Genomic DNA, 21,609 nt, shown 5'->3' on the forward strand with positions numbered 1-21,609 from the left:
GAATATCTCACAATGGACGAAAATTTCTGAATGAAAATCTCTCTCTCTCTCTCTCTCTCTCTCTCTCTCTCTCTCTCTCTCTCTCTCTCTCTCTCTCTCTCTCTCTCCCTCTCGTTCTCCCTCTCGCTCTCTCTCTCTCTCTCTCTCTCTCTCTCTCTCTCTCTCTCTCTCTCTCTCTCAATAGATAGACTGAACTCTCAGGTGAAATCTCTCAATTAGCTCTCAAGAAAATGAATGGGATCTCTCTCTGAAATGGACGAAAATTTATGTCAATACAATGAATGAAAATCTTCTCTCGACGGAAGTGAACTTGCTTAAAGAACACTCAAGAGAACCTCTCGATATCTCAATCTCTCACACTCTCACATAGATCACGATGCCTCAACGGAAGGCAAGGGAGCTCTAATACCATGAACAAATATGGGGAGAGGAGAGGAGACGAGTGGAGATTAGGAGAGAGGGCACAGCTGGAGAGCACACCACAAATGACTAACTATACACTAGATTTAGTTGAAAATAATAAATATGTACAAACCCCTTTAGGGTTAGGGTTTCTAACCCTTTCCTTTTTAGTGCTCTTTTATGTTGGTGCTATGCACATATGGTCATATGATGTTAAGATGAATCCTCAACATGGTATTTTGTAGATGTCAATGAACTTTCTTTCTTTCTTTCTCTATTATGAAACTAGTTTTTGGAATCATCATCATAGATGACTTTTGTATGTACTGATAGGGATAAACTAATCTCACTGATAGAATAAACAACTTGAGGGCTAAAGAATTACATAGTTGGTTTTACAAATTGGGGAAAGAATAGGAAACAATATCAAACCAATCGTTTAATTCTTTAAGGATCTAGTGTTATAACACAAAGAATGGAAAACTAGAAAGTCATCTTTGCTTAACAGGTTATGAGGAATCTAGAAGGTTATTATCTTTTAAGGTAGTAAACCAAAAGCATGAAGATTTTGGACAACTATGATATTTTGTATCACTATTAGGTTTACTCTTAGCTCCTATAAGAAGTTAGACATTAATGATCCAAGTTTCAAGTTGGAAATGACATTCATCACTCGAGGACATTTATAGTCAATGGACTTAAGATGTCAAAAGACTTGTGTGGGGAAGGTTAGTATATGTGATATCCTAAAAACCTATGAAAAGAAGTATAATAAAGACTTAAGAGGTCAAAATACTTATGTGGGCAAGGTTAGTATATGTGATTTCCTTTGAACCTATGAAGAAAGGAATGCTTATAAAGATGGGAGAGGTTATCAAGATTAGAAGGATGAATCACTTAAAAGTTTCACAAGGTTATTGTGATCTATGCCATTCTCAAGAGGGAACTATAAAAGACTTTGGTCACTTATGACTGACTGCCTCAACCACTTTTGATGAAAAGTCTAGGAATAGGATGCCAATGAATGATCCGCGATGCTATCTGTAATAATTTAACCAAAGATGAATAGTCAATCAAATTAAGTTTTGGTTCTAGAAAGAAAAGGCGTGTTTTAAATTCGTGCATGACGGCCCTAGGTCATTTCTTTCTATATATGTTTCCTTTTAGACAATTATATTAAAGTATCTATAATGCTGATGGGATAAGTGGAATGATGTATAGTTCTCCAAAATTAATTATGATGCAAGAATTTTACTTGGAGATACGTGTGGACACTATCACATCGTTATTCTTAACAATTTACCACTACATGACAAGTGATGCTTTTACTAAGAGTGCACTTTTACATTTACTACTCAAAAAAATAAATCTTTAGAATTAGTCGTAGAGCTTTGTGATATTATATATCTAGTGTCTTGCACCAAATAGCTAAAGGTTATGTTTTCCAAAGCACACATGATTTTTTTGAAGCCCCTTGATATTTGGACCATTGTGGCTAGCATCTTCTTGGTATTGACCCCTCCATCCTTGTATTGAATCTAGAATACCAACACCAAGGTGATAAATTGAGAATGTTAGATGCTTCAAATTAGAATTATGCAGTTTGAGACCATCCTTGTCACCTTTCTTTGGGCCCGTGATGAAATACCCAAATTTAGAATCACATTAAATTTCTATATCATTGTTTGTAAGCTTCTTGACTTAGGACGATGGAGTGGTAGTTGGATTGTAGAGAAACGAGGCAGACGAGGATGGGAGAAGAGGCGAGAATCATAGAAGCAAGAGAAGGCTGACTGTGGAGAAAGAGGAGCAGAACGATGAGATCTCCAAGACATGGCTAAGGACGGTACACGATCCCCAACTAATAGTTCGCAGCATGCAAAATTCCTAGCATGCAAGGATTGAAGAGTTAACTTGGGGCCAATCATGAGAGTCTGGTATTCGGATCGGAAGATCTTGTCGGTTGATGATGATTGTTTGGAAGAGCATATCGACAGATAATCATGGTATAAGTGATCGTGAAGCATGGCAATATAAGGACCAATAATGCTCTTGCAGCTACTCCTATGCAATACTTGGTAAGAGCTTTTGGACAGTCCATGAACACATGCTCTAAGAAGTAAATGCGTACGAATTGGCTCACTGAACGTGTGAGTAAAAACTAACAAAGAATAAGAGAGACTCCTTAGCGTCTATACAACGTTTGCTTATGGACATTAGAGGCTTGCATGAGAATTCTTTTGCCAGTGTCTCTGGTTTGGTGACTTTCATGCTAAACCAATAGATAATTTGTTTGTTTATAATGAGCAAGTGCATGTTTGTTGCATAGAATAGCATATGCATTATTAGATTAGTTAAAAGAGTACAATTATCATATTCAAGAGAGAGAACTATGTCAATCAATTGGTAGGCTTCTTTTTTCCAAAAAGAGACTTCTATTAAGTATTAAAGAAAACCGTTAGAGCAAGCTCCATAAGGGATACACCATATAATGCATGAAAAGCTCAAGAGCTAAAAAGAAAGAATTGGGGCTGATAGTGTCATCTCAATCCAGTAGAAGCCTTCGAGAAAAAGGGAGAACCCTTCCAAACTCGAAGAAAAACAATCCTTCTAGAAGAAGTTGCCCGTGAAGGGCCCTGCATGCTAGCCCAAATGGCTATCAAAGTATGGACCGTGTCAGTCCAAATACCCGTGAACACCTGTGAAGGGTGTATTTGGGTGCCATCCAAGGCCTCTGTACATCTGACTCTCCAAATGTGCCAAGAACAAATGCTAGCCAAGATCTCCCAAGAGGTGTCCACTAAAGCATGAGAAGCCCTGAAGGGAGTAAGTGGTACATCCTGAAGAGAGCAAGGCTCTATCACCTGCCGGCGGACCGAGAGTGCCCAAGAAGAAGGCTCACCCTCATAAAACACCTGGGGCCCAGTAAGGGATAACCATGCGACCGAGCTCCAAGTCATGAAGAAAGGAAAAGTATGAAAAATGCTGAGTATCCTCGCAACTCCTTTTCAAATAGTCCTCGCGTGACTGCAATCCCAAAGGCAATGTCACACTGACTCCTCTGCAAAATGACAACGAGGGCAAGTGGGATCAACCCCAAAACATGATCTCCACAGGTTCACTCCAATCCCTCCATGAATAGAAAGCCAAAAGAAAAGAGTGATCTTTCTATTTCTGAGGAATTTTCAGAGCCTTCTCCAGAAATTTCTACAAAACTCTGAAGTGATGAAGAAGCTGTCTCAATGGGGGGCTTTGGAGGGAACCCAACCCCTACTGTTCAGCTGAGATCTCCTGGCATTACTAACCGTGAAACGAAAAAAGAAAATTCCCCTCTCTCGGTGCCCATGATCTATCCACTCTCACTCTCCTGAGTCCCACTGCAAGCACCTGATAGGTGCACCTCCATACAACCACAATCTCCAAGATCCCAAGGCCAAAAGCAGAGGGTCGGGATCTAAGTACCACTCCAAGCCCGCTCCATGGTCCACAAAACCAACAATCCTGATAGGCTGAAAGGCAACCTCTAGAAGAATATCATCCGTGGATCTAGAGAGTATACCTCCATCCCCAACGTCAAAGACCAATGCATCTTCTCTGAGACCTCAAAGAGCGATTACCTATAGAGGAACTGCTGTCCTAAAAAAAGCTCCCATCCAAGTGGTGGAAGTAATAGGCAACTCAACTGCCCATTTCATTGGGATAACTACATCTATCTGCTGAACCCTGCGTGCTACCTCTCTTAGGTGACTCACGGACTGCAGTTGAACTCTTGGTAGGCATTTGAACTCTTCATGATCAATACATCCAACTTTCATGCAATATTTTGCTTGTATTTTAGCCTTTTAGTTCTAGAGAGAAAGAAAGATTAAAGACTCGGTGATATCGGCTTTTGCATCCAAAGTGTTCTACATGCCACATTGGGAAACAAGAAGCTTGAGCTCTTCAATGACGTGCAATCGCTTGCATACAATTCTTCTTATAAAAACTAGAATCGAGAAAGATGTTGGATATAACTTGTTAGGTATATATTTCGGTTTTAAGATTTGAAAAGGCTAATATCGAAATAAGTTCTTTAGAGCATCTAGGCCCAATCATTGAAAAGCAAGCACATGAATCTTTTCAATTGCTTTAATTTGTTTCAAATTGTGAGACGAGCTAAATATGATCCAAATTCAAATCTGAAGCTAGATCTGAACCAAAATCCAAGGGAAAGCACATTTTTGAGTTTTGTACTTTTAGGGAAAACAAGCACACGACATGACCTCTCTATGTGTATTGCTCAATATGTGCATCTAGACCTGAAGTCAACCTACCATGTGCCACCTCAATAAAGCCATGTCATTATGCCAAATCATCAATGCCATGTCATCATGTATGAACTTTTTAACAAAAAGAAGGGTCTTAACCTCAGATGCTTAGTCACTTGTACTTTGCCAAACAGCACTGTCTAAGCACAGATATGCTGTATACAGCAGTATCTTAGAGCACATAGTCTGATTTTAATTCAATAAATTGACCATGAAGACAACAATTGCAACATTCCTTGTTTGTGAGTGAGTGATAAATCATCAAGGACCAGCAACCATATATGCACAAGAAAGAGATGGGGGTGTCATTGTTTCATATTCTATTTTTTGTAGAAACTATAACTCTGCACAAAAACATTGCAAGAGGCTGAAACACCACCTATAAGGGTGCGACAGTTCATGGCCCTCATAGCAAAATTCGAAATAATCTCACAGCAGGCCAGAGTTACATTTTCATTGTGAGGTGGCAGACGTGATGTATAGGACTCCAAAAGCACAATATTTTTTACGAGCTTAAAAGACAATGAATCAGTCCTTAAGAAAGAAGATTAAAAGGGGCCCTAAAACATATTCACTCATGTAGAAATAACTACAGCCTTGGAGTGTACTTCTGTTTTCTTTTTATAGAAGATAAATCTGAAAGGCACATTTTACGTGGACAAACAGGACAACCAGCATTTTGAATATCCATTTTTGAATTTTGCATGCCCTGATCTGGACAAATGCAAGCACAGTGTGCTGCATGGCCACAAAAGAATACCATCACAGATGCTGCTGCTGAGCTTCTCATTGTGGGTTTAGTATCTTGTGCCTTTCCATCCTTAATTATGCCGTCACTGATTGCTTTTGCACTCCTCCATTTGGAACCATGACCGTTAGATGAGTTATGGCCTTCCTCCAATTTACGATTACAAATGCAACACAATGAGCTGTTCGGTGCATAGGCCCTACTTGATCTCTTCTTATAGATACTTATATTATGAAACGTATCATCTTCAACAACATGCTTTGCTGTAAACTGCAAAAGAAATCAAGATGGTGAGGATTATGCATGGAGAGCATATCGGGCAGAATTAGGTAATCCACATCATTTTGCACTAAATTTTAAAAAGTAAATTTCAAAGAACGAACTATTTCCCAGCCATGAAATAATTTTGTGAAGCCAATTGTTATGTACCCATTAATGCTACATTTGCTGAAAGATCCAAGCATAAGTAACAAGCAACTATGTATGTACCAGTATTGTCTGTTCATAACCATATGATCCAAGCATTCCCAAGATAGTGCCCTTGAAGTCTCCAAACTCGTGACCACCATTATCTGACAGGAGTTTGTCCATTATAACGGAGAGAGGAATATATCCCATCATCCCATTCACAATTGCACCCATCAGATAAACTAGTACCCTTCGCATTACATCGACTGCCTTGGCACTGATCATTACCACCTTCCACTTATAAACACTTTCAGTGCCCTCGTCCAATTTGTTTTCAATTGCCTTGCCCATACTGTCCACAGCCTGACGCTTTCTCCTTCTGAATTCTCTTCTAGCACAGTGGAGCTTACGAAGTGGGTCAACGAACCTGGTGCAGGACAAGAAACAGCAATCAGCACAGGTACAGCATTGCCCTGCAAATATTTATTTTGGAACAAAAAATCTCCAATGATGTTTTTCATTTATAACTTTCAACTAAGGCCCTGGACATGCATGCACATCCATCACACCTGCCTAGGAGGCGGAACCAAAGCAATTCTGATTCATGAGGGCACATGCGCCAAGTGTTGCGTTGACAGAGCTCAATTGCTACTCGCATCACAGAGCACGTTGCTCCTACCTGAACAGAAACAGGTGGAAAATTAATATGGGCATGGCTCCCATTCAATATGGCAAATCCAGAAACTGTTGCACAAATCTTTTTGAAAGAGGAGTTCTACCTCAGGAATTTTTAAGAACTGTTCTGCATCTTTCAGATCCTCACTGGCCAGATTGGATTGCCTTGCAAATAATCGTGCAATTGAGATATCCATTTCATGTATGTGAAGATCCATGTCAGCAAGTATAAGAGACAAAGCACTTCCAATGTCGCCGACACGCTCAAATAAATATGCTGCTGCATCAGTGATACCATAATCTTGGCATAATTTCAAGCAATGCTCAAGTCGGTAATCCTCAAAGCTCTTAAGGAACCTCAATACAGATTTGGGCTCAAATTGGCATAGTAGCTGACAAACAATGAAGATAGCTTAAGCACTTAACTATCACTCTGCTTGGCATAATTTCAATAATGCTCAAGTCGGTGATCCTCAAAGAAACTTCAGTACAGATTTGGGCTCAATTTGACATAGTAGCTGGAAAACAGTGAAGATAGTTAATTATTTACCATCAGTCAGCATGCATGGTGGGCAAAGGGAAGTTTATTATTTAAGATAGTGCAGCATAAGTTCAGAAAGAGACAATTTCTCCGACCTTCAAAGCTTTTTTTGTGTGATGAGGTACAACAGTAGGCTAGGTTTGTAGAAAATAGGCCTACTAGTATTGGCTGTGTGAAAGGGGTAGCACAAATAACGAAGGTACAATACAGATGCCAGGTTTTAGCAATCGTGTACCTATATGCCTATATAGACTAATGTTCTCTCCTTCGTAGAGGAAGGAAATAAGCAGATTTGAAAAACAGGACTAAACTACACCTTCTCAGCCTGTGCAAGTCGCGTTGCAAAAATAAGTTGGCCTGGACCACAAGGAGAGCGAATTTTAGCCAGCAGCTGCGTTTTGGAGCAGCTATCACCACTTTTAAGGCAGCCACCAATGGCTCCAAGCAGTAGCAGGCAACCCAAGGCACGTCAAAACAGCCCTTAAATCTGTTCAAAAATAGATCGTATCCCCAAATACAGCCTGGATGGCCTCTTCCATGTGGAGTACAGTGTTTTTGAGAGACAAAAATTGCAGATGTTTTTGGCTCAATGCACTGAGCATAAATTGGGTGACACCAAAAATGTCTCTGAGCAGTCATGATTTAAGATCTTGGTGGGCAAAGCATTACGGGACATTATATGTAGTGATATGTTTAGAAGATCCAGACCTCAACATGTCGAGTGTTGGCTCCATATTACTTTAGCGCTATAGGGTGTACTTACTTTGTTAGTTTGTAGAAGACCCTGGGCGGTTGAGTATAGCATTCATTGTGGCCAAGTTTATGTACTTTACATCTTCCAAGTAAGACCATCAACTGTAGATCAAAAATATTCTTTGGGATCGTAGTAAACATGTCATATAATGGTCCGACAACACCAGGGCTACTTCCAAGCTTGTGCTTCTCTGCAGGTTGATGATGAATTACTCTAATTGAAATTACAATCCCAAATTCAATATGTAAAGTAAAAGTGAGGTTTCTAAGATCGTGAGCCACCCATGGCATTACAACCCTTAGTGAGCACCATACACAATCCCCACCCACTGTGACGTCCCCAGTAAACTTTTAGAACATCTAACAATGAGTGTAACCGTTGTATCGACATATGAAGTAAGCGTATTCACAATGCATATGCACTTTAACACATATTTCAAAAAAGGTCTTTGTGGTGAGCAAACACAGGCATAATGGAGACCAAAACTTTCAAAGAAGCCAACCATATATATATTGGTCTACCACCTCTTCATGCAAGCGCATTCATCTTCGTCTAATATCTAGAAAAGTTTCAGTTGGATTGGGTTTGGTGGGATCACCTAAGAGTGGACTGGCCAGACAGATGTCAGATTGGTTTCCAAGAATAGTCATTCGCCTCTTATGCTTTCAGCTTGTTCTTTCATGAGACTAAAGTAATGGAGTATTGGATGTATACTTAACACATTTACATGCCAAGCACAGCTCGGCCGTCTTTGTTTGAACATCCCTCAGCAGCTTATCTGTAAGGCAATACATACCACTCCAAAATAGGATCAGTCTTCCACTATTCCACTCATATAGAACCCCACTATGGACAACACATATGGGTTGGAAGAAAAAGCAACTGCCATCACATAGCACATTCTTTAAGCCCAAACTGTCAGGCAGTACACCCTCAATACACTCCAGAATCAGAAGCCATTTCAAATGCTACATTTTCCTTCAATTCTTATATCCCTTTACAGCATATCACATGCATTACTCCCCTCACTAACTGTTCTGCCTTACTCATCTTACTCATTGTTCTGCATTACTCATATCACATGCATTACTCCCCTCACTAATTGTTCTGCATTACTCAACCTACTCATTGTTCCACAAAACAGCAGGCCAAGACAAGGACAATGTACACACATGTGCGTGCACCTGTTCTTCTACCATTAAGGCATAGCAGTGGCCTGCCCAAGACTTAGCCCACCATCCATAGCAGCAGCCAGGCTGAGGCTTAGCCCAAGGTAACATTAATTAGTCCAGCCTCATAGAGTACAACAAATCAGTGAGCAAAGCCTATACAGCATCACATCAATTAAACAATCGCTGCAATCAATCTACAAGCCCCATACAATCCTAGGCTAACTTTAGGCCAAGAGACAACATATGGCATCTCAATCTCGGGCCAAGATGCATCTGTGCTACGTGACTAGATGCCAGTGATGAATGACACAAGTGAGTCACCAACAAGTACTAGGAAAAGCCTTGATCCTATCCAACAAACATAGCCATCGGGCTAGTTCTAATGAGCAACTCTTGAGAATTATGCATCTTACCTTGGCCGTAAACTGGGAGCGCTTAAAAATCATCCCCGGGGGACTCTACTTACAGCCACATCTACTCCACAAGATCCCATTGGACCATTTTGAAAGACCTGAAGCCCCAATTTGAACCATGCTCAATAATGCCTCCATAATTGCCAACGTTCCTTACATACCACATCTCTCTTCACTAAAACCTAAAAGATCGTAGTCTTTATCAATTGCTATACTAGAAATAAAATCTAACAAACTGGTCAAACCATTTGGCAAGAAACAAGCAAGGGGTGCTCCTAGGTAGATGGAGTTTGCAAAACTTGTCTTCAATCCTACAGAATTGCTCTTTGGAAAATGAACTCAAGCAGAAACCATTGGCCCTTAGTAGAGATTATATGCTCTAGGAGGTTCATACCATCAAACAAATAGACTCAACTCGTTACATAGGCAACACAAGATGAATTAGCCAAAGTGCTAATGTACACAACTTGCATGTCAAACAATCCTACTTGTTATATAAGACAAGTATACCTCAACATAAAGCTCCTCCATTTCATTGGTAAACTCCAATCCAGCATGCTGAAGTAGATCTGATACAGACTCGTGTCCATTAAGAATTTCAAGAGTTTTGTTGGTCGCATCAGCCCACGAATCATCCTTTATCGAACCAGTGTTACTTTCAATTGAATCTTTAGGCTGAAGAGAGCTGTATTTACAGTTTGATCGAGCATTCATAATCTGCTTCAGGTACTGGAAAAGTAACGTCGGGTATGGTGCCAAGTCTGAAAGTATGAGCTTATGCTCCTTGTTAAAGTGCTTCAACATAATGACCAGCGTTGCCTCGCTGAAATCAGCAAGAAAATGGTTAGGTGTCAAATTCTGTTCGACATCATAAACCCACATTCATAAATGCGAGCTGCTTGCTTAAACCAATGTAGCGAGGCAAGGCAGAAACGAAACATGCAGTTTTAAATGCTGAAACTTTTACTGTTGCCAGCTAGATATTCCATGAAGAAAAGACTCCGATCAAATGAATATAAAAATGGTAGAACTAAATTTTGATATCATAATATAAAACTTACCTGCTCAGTTGTAAGAGTTCTGGCAAACGTGCAAGAATCGAGCTTCTGAACTCTGACAAGGTAGATTCAGGAAGCTCCATTGTTGGATTTAAAACATCCAAGATAAACAAGAATGCATTCTGAGGTTGATCTGTGTCTTTCAGATGACTGTCCAATGCTGCCACATAATCACCCTTTCTTGCAAGCAAACAAGCACTCGCCTGTAATATCAAGCACAATATAAATAGATTTAAGGATTTTAAAAAGCATACAAATACCAAAAGTACTTACCACATGAAAAGCACAATACCACAACATACCTGCCAAAATTGTGCTCTTAAAGCAAGCTCAAGTGTGTGGACAGAATCCCATTCTGACTCAGATACTCCATTCAACAACCTCACTAGTAACTTCTCTTTTCTCCGTGCATCTTCATCCTTCCTTCCCTTTACAAACTCAGCATTGCTGCTATCTGCAGAAGCTAGATATTCTACAATTCGAGCCAGTATGACCCTTGAAACATTTGCACGCTTTGATGCCACATATTGTGCAATAAACTCCATCACGTAACCAACATCACTTTTTGACATACGTAAACGCCATGCTTCAGTCTCCACATGGGTCGCATTTCCATCTACAGTGCTTAGATGAACCCTCTCAAGGATATCAATCAAAGCATCAACTAGATCCTGGACAAGCTGGAGCCCGTCCTTTACAAAATCAATACCCTCCGATTCATCCAAGCTTACTAAAGCACCTTGTTCTTCTAAATTTCCCTTGCCGATTCCAAGAGGCCCATCTTCAGGAAAAGCATACTGCAAAACCTCAAGAGTAGCCAGCAGATCAAAAGATAGCAGGTAACTGAGCCTTGGATGAATAGTGGGGAGGAATCTAGGACCCTCTTTCACAATTCCTGCAGCTGAAAGGGGCTTATCATCTAATAAGCACTGCAACAACTCTCCACGCAATGCTGGCAAACGTGCAGAGGGAACCTGCCCATGACCTATTTAAGAAATGAAATCTGGTTATATATGTGGCCAGAAAAAGAAGTCTGGTTATATATGTGCCCATGAACTATTTTAAGAAATGAAATCTGGTTATATGTGTGGCCACAAAATGTTTCCAAACAAAGATCAAATGGACATAGATCATGTAAACAAACAAAAATCATGCAGCACCAATGATTTCTTGTACAAGTTGATAATGCATTTCAGTACCAGGAGGAAACGCCAATCCAGAGAAGCAATACTTCAGATAAACTAACATTTTGTACCTGCGAACAAACCGGTAGAGTCAGGGCTTCCCAGATAATCAAAATACCAACCGCTACATGAACTGATATGACTTCCTACCTTAGAAACAGCATACAAACTTAATTACATCTATTCTTGCTAGCAGGACCCTGCACATTAACAAATGAAATGTTTATCTATGTGGAGTGTAAGCAACAGAAAGACTGTGGAATTATAAAGAGATCACACTAAAGTATCCCATCATCAATACAATGTACCTTGAGCTGAAGGATCGCAGTATTAGAAAATTGGTATTATAGTGTGGCTTTGTGATACTTTGGCAATGTACTATATTAGCTACATGTCTTATGGAGGAAACTGGTTTTCTAGCAATACTATGCTGCTAGGATACTGAGAAGTAGAATGGCTACTTGTAGATGGTAGTCGTAACTTCTTAGGTAGCAAACGGCTCCATTCTGAGTTTATAGTGGGGTATGATTGTAAGCTTGTGTGCTAGCATGGAAATGTACTTCAATAATTGTAAGGTACTCCAATGGAAATGTGGGTGTATATCAGGATTATTCTAATTGGATCCTTGGAAGGTAGGATGCAACGTGTGATACCGGTATTATACTTGTAGCATCCTTTCTCGTGGCATTAAATTTAAGTACTTTTTAATCAAGAACCAGTTCCTTAGAGTAGTAGCACAAGAGTACCAATATAATAGTAAGGTGGTGTGCTAGCATGGAAATGAAATTTGACCATTGTAAGGTCTTCCAATGGAAATGTGGGTGTATACCGGTATTACTCTAGTGGTAGGATGCAACATGTAATACCGGTATATACTAGTAGCATGCAAATAATTCTTTCTCGCAGCAGTGAATTTGCAAACATGAGGTAGAAGTGCTTGACAACATTTATTAACAATCAAAGATCCATGTCCATAATCATTTCTTTAGTGTCAAGACATAGAAAAAGCATCTATTTTGGTTTGATTGAGAAAGGATCTGTAGATTTCTTTAACAAACTTCAGCTTGACGATGATACAAAATTCATGAGGTAACATTTGAGGTCAGACCTCCAAGAAGAGCTAGACATGTTCAACACAAAGACCATATATCCCTTTTGCCCCAAAGGCTGAAGCCAAACAAATGGATAGTGGTCACTTTGGAACAAGATTAAGAACAGCAAGAAGGAAGACAAGGTGAGGCAGGATTCTGACCTATAAAGGCAATAACAACCACCAAGGGATCAAGGCAAGAGGACAAGTATCTTTCAAAAAGTAGCAGGACAAAGAGTTATGGATACAATGTGACAACATGCACAAATTTTTGGACTGCCCATTGAAGAAGAACAAGAAAAATGGACCAGAAAAGGCCAAGGCTGAAACGGTTAAAGATGACGTTGATTCCTTTACTGTTCTTAGCGTATTTCTCACCCTAGAGTGAAGACTAGGAAGAGATGAACAAGTATGAAGAGTGAGATGACAGTTAGAGAGCACACCACAAATGACTAACTATACACTATATTAGTTGAAAAGAATGAATATATACCCCCTCTACGATTAGGAAGGGTTTCCAAGCTCCAATTCTTATGCCTTTAGCACTCTTTGTGTTAGTGCTATGCGCAATATGCATGATGAATCCTCAACACCTTAACTACCGTAGCTATCCTAACTAGGCACTAGTAGACTTTTTAGGCCACCTTAGTCCAATAGCCAATGATTGTTGCCTACGTCTCCTATAGCTTCCTAACTCAAGGCAACCTCCTAAAAATAATGCTATCCTGCATAACAATCACTCAACACAACCTCCTAAGGTAATGTCATCTTGTATACAATGAATGTAACAGTGAATATTTGACAAGGATGAGTATTTTGAGAGAGAAGATTATAGAGATAGGCTCAAAACTTGACGATGAACACTTCGTGCAGTACATCTTGAGGGGTTTTAACCTATTGTTACATCAACTATAATCATGGAGCCCTATGATTCACTTATGGTAAGGTGGGGAACCATGAGGGCTTGGCGAGCTTGTATATGGGACATTAATATACAAAGCCACTTAATGATACATTGTCATAGTATAAAATGGCTACAGTCTAGGGGCAATCCTAGGCGTAGGGGTAAGGCCCAAAGATGAAATTACTATATCCAAAGTTTAGACTCATGGCATTCAAGTAGCCCCATATGGGCCCAGTTCAGGGAAGAATTCTACACAATTGCAATCAAGGTCATAAGTAAAGGACTAGAAGGCCGACGAGAAACAGTTCAAGATTAGGGTTGAATACGTGATTGAAGATATTACACTGATATCAAAGCGGGGAAAGTATATGCACAAAGCGTAACTGATTTCAGTGGAAGAGGAAACTTGTGAGAAGAGAGCACGACAGCCTGGCATCTCAAGCATGTGGATGGTGCAATGCAACGTTTAGCAAGTGTGACCCCCACTGACAATGTACCTATCATACATCTCTAAAGAAAAAGTCTTTGTTTCAATGGCATTTTACACTTCCATAATATCTTGAGATTCTTCCGCCACCATGAGAGGGGCTTCCTTATATGCCACAAAGAATTAGCATATTGCTGAATCCATGGAGCAGGCTGAAGAAGCCTATAGGCTTTGATGGAGGTTAAGGCAAGAAGTGGCTGTTGTTGGCGGAAAAAAGTATGCAGCATAGTCGCCTTCCTTGCAAGCACATGATATCTTATATTAAGGACATTAAGTCCACCATGCATCCTAGGAGAGCACACCATTTCCATCTTCATCAGTCTCAATGCTTTCACATCAGTTTTTGTCCTCCATAACATCTCCATAGCTTGAGACATAAAGGCTGAAATATCCCTGGAGGACCAATGTATCAAAGGCAAATAGAACTGGACATAGGACATTACAATGGACTGTACTATTCTGAGCCTGACATGAAGAGGCCAAGTAGAAATCTTCCAGTATTCCAGTTTGTGTTGAAGCCTTTGGAAGATCCATTTTAGCTGCTGCTTCTTGGTGATATGCCATCCTATGGGATATCCCAAATGCCTGACTACATCTTTGGAATGCACACACACACTTTTTTTTTGTGAAACCGGTGACTATAAAATTAACATAAAATCAATGTACATGACATTAGACTCCAAAAGAGAGCCTAATGGAAGCACTCAAAAACAGTGAGAAAACACTTCAAGGCTAGTAGCATCCAAATCCCTCACAGCATAACTATCATATAAAGATTGCTTGAGGGACATTCTAAAGAAAGCATACGCCTGAGGGAACTGTTGTCCCATCCTAAAATGCCATCTCTGTGTCCAAATAGTTCATAGTACCCAAAAACGAGCCCAGTGAAAGAATAGGAGGAATGCACACACACACACACACTTTTTTTTTTTTGTGAAGCCAGTAGCTATAAAATTAACATGAAATCAATGTACATGACATTAGACTCCAAAAGAGAGCCTAATGGAAGAACTCAAAAACAGTGAGAAAGTGCTCGCAGCATAACTATCATATAAAGATTGCTTGAGGGACATTCTGAAGAAAGCATATGCCTGAGGAAACTGTTGTCCCATCCTAAAATGCAATCTCTGTGTCCAAATAGTCCATAGTACCCAAAAACGAGCCCAATGAAAGAAAAGGAGAAATGGAGACATCTGAGATGATAAGCATCCAAACATCCAGAAGAGTTTCCCGAATCTGATAGAGGGAAACCGAAGCCGCAGCAATTGAGAGACATGAGTGATCAATATCCGAGAGTGCGGACAAGACCATAACAAATGGGGAACTGTCTCGCTGTGATGAGAGCAATGGGGGCAGGAAGAGGAAGCAATACGACGTGCTTTCAATTTCACCCCAATGGAAAAAGCTCCCACTATACATCTCCAAAAGAAAAGCCTCTGTTTCAATGGCAGTTTAGCTTTCCAAATTTTCTTGAGTTTTGATTGCCACCAAGATAAAGGCCTATCCAAGTTCCAAAGAGTGTTGGCATGCTTATCAATCCATGGCGGTGGAAGAAGAAATCTGTAGACCGTCGAGGATGTCAAATTATGCATTGAAAGTGAACAGGTAGCAGGAGACAAGGAAGTCAGATTCCAGTCCAGTAATCTGTCCTGTACAAACAGCGGAGGGACAGGAACAAATGGCTGCAACATAGTTGTAAGTATTCTCCAAATGGGCCTATGATGCAGACCCAAGGGAAATGTCCTGCAAGCTTGTGGAAATGAAAGCACATAACAACACACACACTTTTTTTTTTTTTTTGTAAAACCAAGATACTTATATTATAAAACATTCATTTACATCCAGGCCGTGCTCAAAATAGAGCTATAGCCCTAATCCATCAAAAACAGTAAAAGAAAAGTTGAATACAAGAAACATCCAAATCTTCCTCATGTAAGGCATCATATAAAGACTGCCTTAATGAGGCTCTGAAAAACTCATAAGGATACTGAAGAGGAGAATTCAGATATGCTTGGATGCGCTGCAGCCAGAGGGTCCATAAGGCCCAGTATCTGATCCAGTGGAAGAAGAGAGAATACTGTGACAAAGAAGCTGATAGTTTGCCATACATCCAGAAAAACCTGTAGAATCTGTGTGCTAGAAATCTGAGAGATAAAAAATAGGAGATTCTATCTAGAAGGTCTCTGGAATATGAACAAAACCACAATAGATGCGGAATACTCTCCGATGCAAGGTGACATCTTGGACAGAGAGGTGAAGCTATTCGTCGTTTAGCCAATTTCACTCCCACTGGGAGAATACCAACAATACATCTCCATAAGAATAGTCTTTGCTTCAATGGCATTTTCAACTTCCATATCATTTGCAATCTTCCTTTCCACCAGGCTGATGATTTGTTCAGATGCCATAAAGAATTAGCATGATGGGCAATCCAAGGAGGAGGTAAAATTAATCTATAAGCCTGTATAGATGTCAATGACTGCAAAGGCTTAGAAGAAATGCTTGAACTTGAAGACTGAAGGTGCCAATCTTGAAGCCTTTCACTGCCATTCAATGTCGGAATCGGAACCAGAGGAAGTAGGAGATCAGCAATAGCTTTCCAAATAGGTCTATGATGCATTGCCAGGTTGTATTGTCTACATGCTGCTGGAAAAAGGAGAAGATTTCCTTGCATATCTACAACATCATCAATGAACCGAATACCCATTTTCATAAGATTGTAAGCTCTGATGGGTTGTTGAACAGCAAGGGGAGAGGAAAACACAGCACTCCAATGAATACTCTCCAATTTGAGTGATGATGCTAGAGAAGCAGGGTGAGGAGACCATTTGATGTGAGAGAGTACTTGCTTCCAATCCTGAATCAAGGAATTAGAAAATGGACAAGCAGGGATTTTACCTTGAAATTTTCCAAGTACTACTTCCGATGGATCTACTATCCAATGTCCATAAGCTTGTGTGCGCATCTGACCACACAAAATTGCTAGCATAATAGACCAAGGCTGCTCTTGTTGAAAGAATGTTTTGAGCATAGTGATCTTTCTTGCCAACACATGATATTTGATGTTTATTATATTCAAACCACCATGCATTCTGGGTGAGCAAAGCAAGTCCATTTTGAGCAACCGTAAAGCTTTTTTATGAAGCTTGGTTTTCCAAAAAATCTCCATGGCTTGAGACATAAAGGATGAGAGATCTCGAGATGACCAATGTAATAGAGGAAGGTAGAACTGGACATAAGCTAGAACAATAGACTAGACAATTCGAAGCCGTACATGCAGAGGCCATGTGGAAATCTTCCAATATTGTAATTTGTCGTGAATTTTGTTGAACACCCATAACATTTGTTGCTTATTACTGATTTTCCAGCCAATAGGATAACCCAAATGTCTAACTATATTTTCCGGTTGAATAATCTGGCCTGGCCACAGAATAGCACGCCAATCACAAAGCTTGAGAGGCATGAGTTTTGATTTCTGAAAATTAATTTTAAGACCAGCTGCCAACCCAAAATCTGAAAGGGTATCCATCAATAGGCGAATCTCCAATGGACTGTTCTTTAGCATGAAGAATGAATCGTCTGCATAGGCCTGCGCTATGAAGGGTCGTGAACCAGAAATCTGAAGTCCCTCTAGCTGTCCAGTATCAACCATGTGATCCATATAAAGAAGCAATGGATGTGAAGCGATGGCATAAAGCAAGGCACTGAGAGGACATCCTTGTCGAACCGAACGTTCGAGAGTCCAAGACTCAGACAAATGTTTCCCTATAAAGCATTGTGCAGTAGAATTTGAATAAAGCCAATATATGACATTAGATAGCTTTGGCCCAAAACCAAGTTTTTGCATGATTTGAGATACATAATCCCACTGTACTGTATCAAACGCCTTTGCCACATCCACCTGCATGACCAACACATCTTGATCTGAATATTTAGCATATTCCATTGCAATAAGAGTGTTAGTAATATTGTCATGTATATGCCGTCTTGGAACAAAACCATATTGCCTGGGATGAAGTCCATCATGAAGGATATCCTTTATCCGATGTACTAACATTTTGGCAATCAGTTTGTATATCACCGGCATCAAAGTAATTGGTCTCCAGTCATCCATAGTCTCACAAAGAATCTTTTTGGGCACAAGCCTCACCAGACCATGCTTCCAAGCTGAGGGAAGATGTTGGTGCTGCCATGCTGCATTAATAAACTGCAGAATTGGACCCTTCATTTCTGGCCAAAAGGCTTGGAAAAATTCAACCGTCAGACCATCCCAGCCAGGGGATTTATGTTTACCCAAATGCTTAAGGGCTTCCTCCAGTTCATCATCTGAAAAAGACATTTCCAGCATTGAGACTTTTTGCGAGGAGACAATGGGAGAAACAAGCTCAGTAAATCTGTTACGAGCCAATGCAACCTGAGGTGCAGAAGAAGAAGGCTGAGAATAAAGGAGCTGAAAGTGATCCAGACATTGTTTTTCAAGCTGAGAGAGAGATTGGGTCCAGAGACCATCTGATTTCCTTACCCTCATGATAGATTGGCTTTGCATATGTGCATATAAGTTCCGGAAAAAAGATTTAGAGGAACAGCCCTTATCTAGCATGGGTTTAACTCTGGCCCTAATCTGCCATTTAGACAGCTTGCGTTTGTCATTGGCATCAATTATAGAGGAAGCACAAGATAATAAATGCTGTTCAGAATCAGATAGAGATCTTTGATGACTAATCTGTACAAGATACTGCTTGTATGATTTTGCCCACTGGATATGCTGTCTGGTTTCTGCCAAGTACCATCTTCCATATTCCTTGATGGCATTTTGAATACGATTTATGAAAGAGATCCAAGCAAATTCCAGATCCTCCTGAGCATGGGATAGCAATGGCCTACAAGCCAGTCTGATCATATGTTGAAATTTTTCATGAGAAAGATAGAATTGATTAACCTGTAAATTTCTGACTGAGGAGAGCTGCAAGTCATCCAGAGGCATACCAAAAGAAAGGGTGAGCCAAAGTGGAGTGTGATCAGATAGTTGTTGTGAATAATCAGTCCACATCTGACATGTATATTCATCATATTGCTGAGCATGAATGAGATAAAATCTATCAAGCCTGGCCCAATAATCTGTGAAAGCATTATGATGATATGTAAATCCCATCACTGAAGGATGAGTTGCTGTCCATAAATCTGCAAATCGAAGTGATGATGTCATGTGTTCCCATTGCTGGATTTCAGAGGGCAGCATATGTGATTTATGCGTGGTATTGTCCTTCCAGTGAGGAGAATTGTTGAAATCACCACAAAGTAGAGCATTAGAGGACCAAGGATATTGCTTTATGGAGTTCCACATTTGAGCTCTGGAAGCTGAATTTTGAGAGGCATACAAAGATCCAATTTCAAAAATCTCTCCATTGATCATACATTGAATAATCATCCATCGTCCACCTAGATCATTAAATGCTATCAAGGGTTGCAGATCATGTCTGGCTAAAATGCACAGCCCAGAGAATTGTTCCGATCCTGAATAGAATATATCATATCCTGAAAAAAACCCATGCTGTCCAGCAAAAAAATGCTGATTATGCTCTTGGAGACATACAACATCCAGATGAGTTGTATTTATATAATGCCAGAGAAGCCTCCATTTATTCTGGTTGCAGAGGCCCTGTATATTATAGGAAAAACATTTAAGAGAAACACTCATAAAAATATATACAAGAGAATGATCGGTCCTCCTAAAGAGCGGGAGGCCTCAAGCCTCTGCCATTGCCACAGGGTCTTGCTGACCCTCAGCTTCCAATTCCCTGATAATATCATCTTCTTCACAAAGGGGAAGACCCTTCTTGACTGCATTGACCCAAGCCTTTGTGATGGGGCTGCTTGAAGAGGGAGAAGATTGACCTGGAGAAGGAGCAGAGGCATCCCAATTACGAGATTGGAGAGGTCTTTGTTTGAGAGGCACCGTCTTCTTTGCAATCTGCCATCCCTCATGAGAAGGTGAAATATTTTCTCCTAACTTGCTTTTACCTTTATCCTTATTTTGAGCTGAATTGGCCTGACTCCCTGTATGAACTGAAGGCTTTGGTCCTTTAGCTTCAATCTTTTCCACATATGTCTTCTGACCTCCTTTATTAGATGGCAGAGGAATAGCAGCTGGAGGAGGTGGATGAAGGATAGAAGGACACTCCGAAACAAGATGCCCAAATTTGTGACAAGAAAAACAAGCTCCAGCAAAAATGCCCCATTTTAAGGTGAAATATTTCTTGCCCAAATTAACACCCTCAATCTCAACTGCAATAGAAGAAGGGGTCGGTCTATCAGTATCCCATAATATGCAAAAACGATTTTTATTACCTGTTGGACGAGGGGGACAGATCACTTGCCCCAATGTCATAGCTAAACCTGGAAGCTCTGTTCTCATATAATCTGGAAAATCAACCACTTCAACCCATACAGGGCAATGATGCTTGATGAGGTTCTGATAGTCCTTATTGGGGGACCAGGGCATGATATGCACCATCTGGCGACCAAAAAATGACGGAGACATTTCCAGCATCTTTTGTTTTGTCAAAGCATCCAAAAGATGAACTTCATAAAATCCTCGGGAGGCAAAATAGACTCCTTCTACAAAGCATCCACCTAGAAGAGAATTCACCCATTGTCCCACATCATTAGCAGAGGGAATTTTGCCTGGGAAAAAGATGATAACTGCAGTTTGAGAGAGCTTCTTCAAAGGTTGCACAAGAGATGGCAGCTTCATTTTGTAAGTGAGTTCCGGAGCAGGTTGAATCCATTCCCTTCTGCTTTGTTGAAAATCATCATTCAGCATATCAAACACATAAGAAGCATCTTCAGAAGAAGGAGCTATGGGAGAAGAGGCTTCCCTTGATTGTCTTTTGGGTTCAGGAGAGAGGGCTCTCTTGACATAGTACTTATTTACTTCTGCCATGGAGGCTAAGGGATCTAACAGATATCAAACAGGGAGATTCGGACAGGGACGAAGAAAGGCTCGCAGGCTGTACGGACGCTGGGATGAAACACTGTACGGTCAGATTGGGAGATTACAGGAAAGGACTGAGAAACTGTACGGGATCACCGACGGGCTGTACGGGACAAAGGACAGTCTGTACGGAAGAGTTGAAGGACTGTACGGAATAATTAAAGGGGAAGATACGAGCGGACTGTATGGGCTTTGGGAAGGAAGACTGCAGGTAAGAAGTGACGAGCAGGGTCGAACGGAGCAGCGATGGAAAGGTAAGCAACGACGGCCGTACGATGGTACGGACGAAGCGACGGGCGCCAAACTCTGATGGACGACGATGAAGGACTCTCACCGTCGCACACCCTCTCTCACACACACGCTCACCGTCCGTCCGTCGCACACCCTCTCTCACACACGCTCACCGCCACAACGACAACAAAACACACACACACACACACATACACACACACACACACACACACACACACAC

The 21,609-nt window shown here is 40.6% G+C and overlaps 1 protein-coding gene across 2 annotated transcripts in view; it reads right to left on the minus strand.

Moving 5' to 3' along the window:
• Positions 1-5,244: 5,244 nt before the first annotated feature.
• Positions 5,245-21,609, minus strand: part of SETH5 (transducin family protein / WD-40 repeat family protein) — a 66,107-nt gene continuing 49,742 nt past the window's right edge. For both annotated transcript variants that reach the window (XM_087401279.1, XM_087401277.1), the window contains exons 9-16: positions 11,678-11,733; positions 10,781-11,463; positions 10,482-10,681; positions 9,931-10,243; positions 6,645-6,932; positions 6,435-6,544; positions 5,947-6,292; positions 5,245-5,727 (exon numbers count right to left, since the gene is read on the minus strand). In XM_087401279.1, coding sequence (XP_087257405.1) covers positions 5,299-5,727; positions 5,947-6,292; positions 6,435-6,544; positions 6,645-6,932; positions 9,931-10,243; positions 10,482-10,681; positions 10,781-11,463; positions 11,678-11,733 — 2,425 coding nt within the window. In that variant the 3' untranslated portion in view covers positions 5,245-5,298. The remainder of the gene's footprint in view (positions 5,728-5,946; positions 6,293-6,434; positions 6,545-6,644; positions 6,933-9,930; positions 10,244-10,481; positions 10,682-10,780; positions 11,464-11,677; positions 11,734-21,609) is intronic.

This window comes from Dipteris shenzhenensis, chromosome 30 (assembly GCF_047967505.1).
Source record: "Dipteris shenzhenensis isolate YYH24624 ecotype China chromosome 30, Dip_SZ_1.0, whole genome shotgun sequence".
Taxonomy (NCBI): domain Eukaryota; kingdom Viridiplantae; phylum Streptophyta; class Polypodiopsida; order Gleicheniales; family Dipteridaceae; genus Dipteris; species Dipteris shenzhenensis.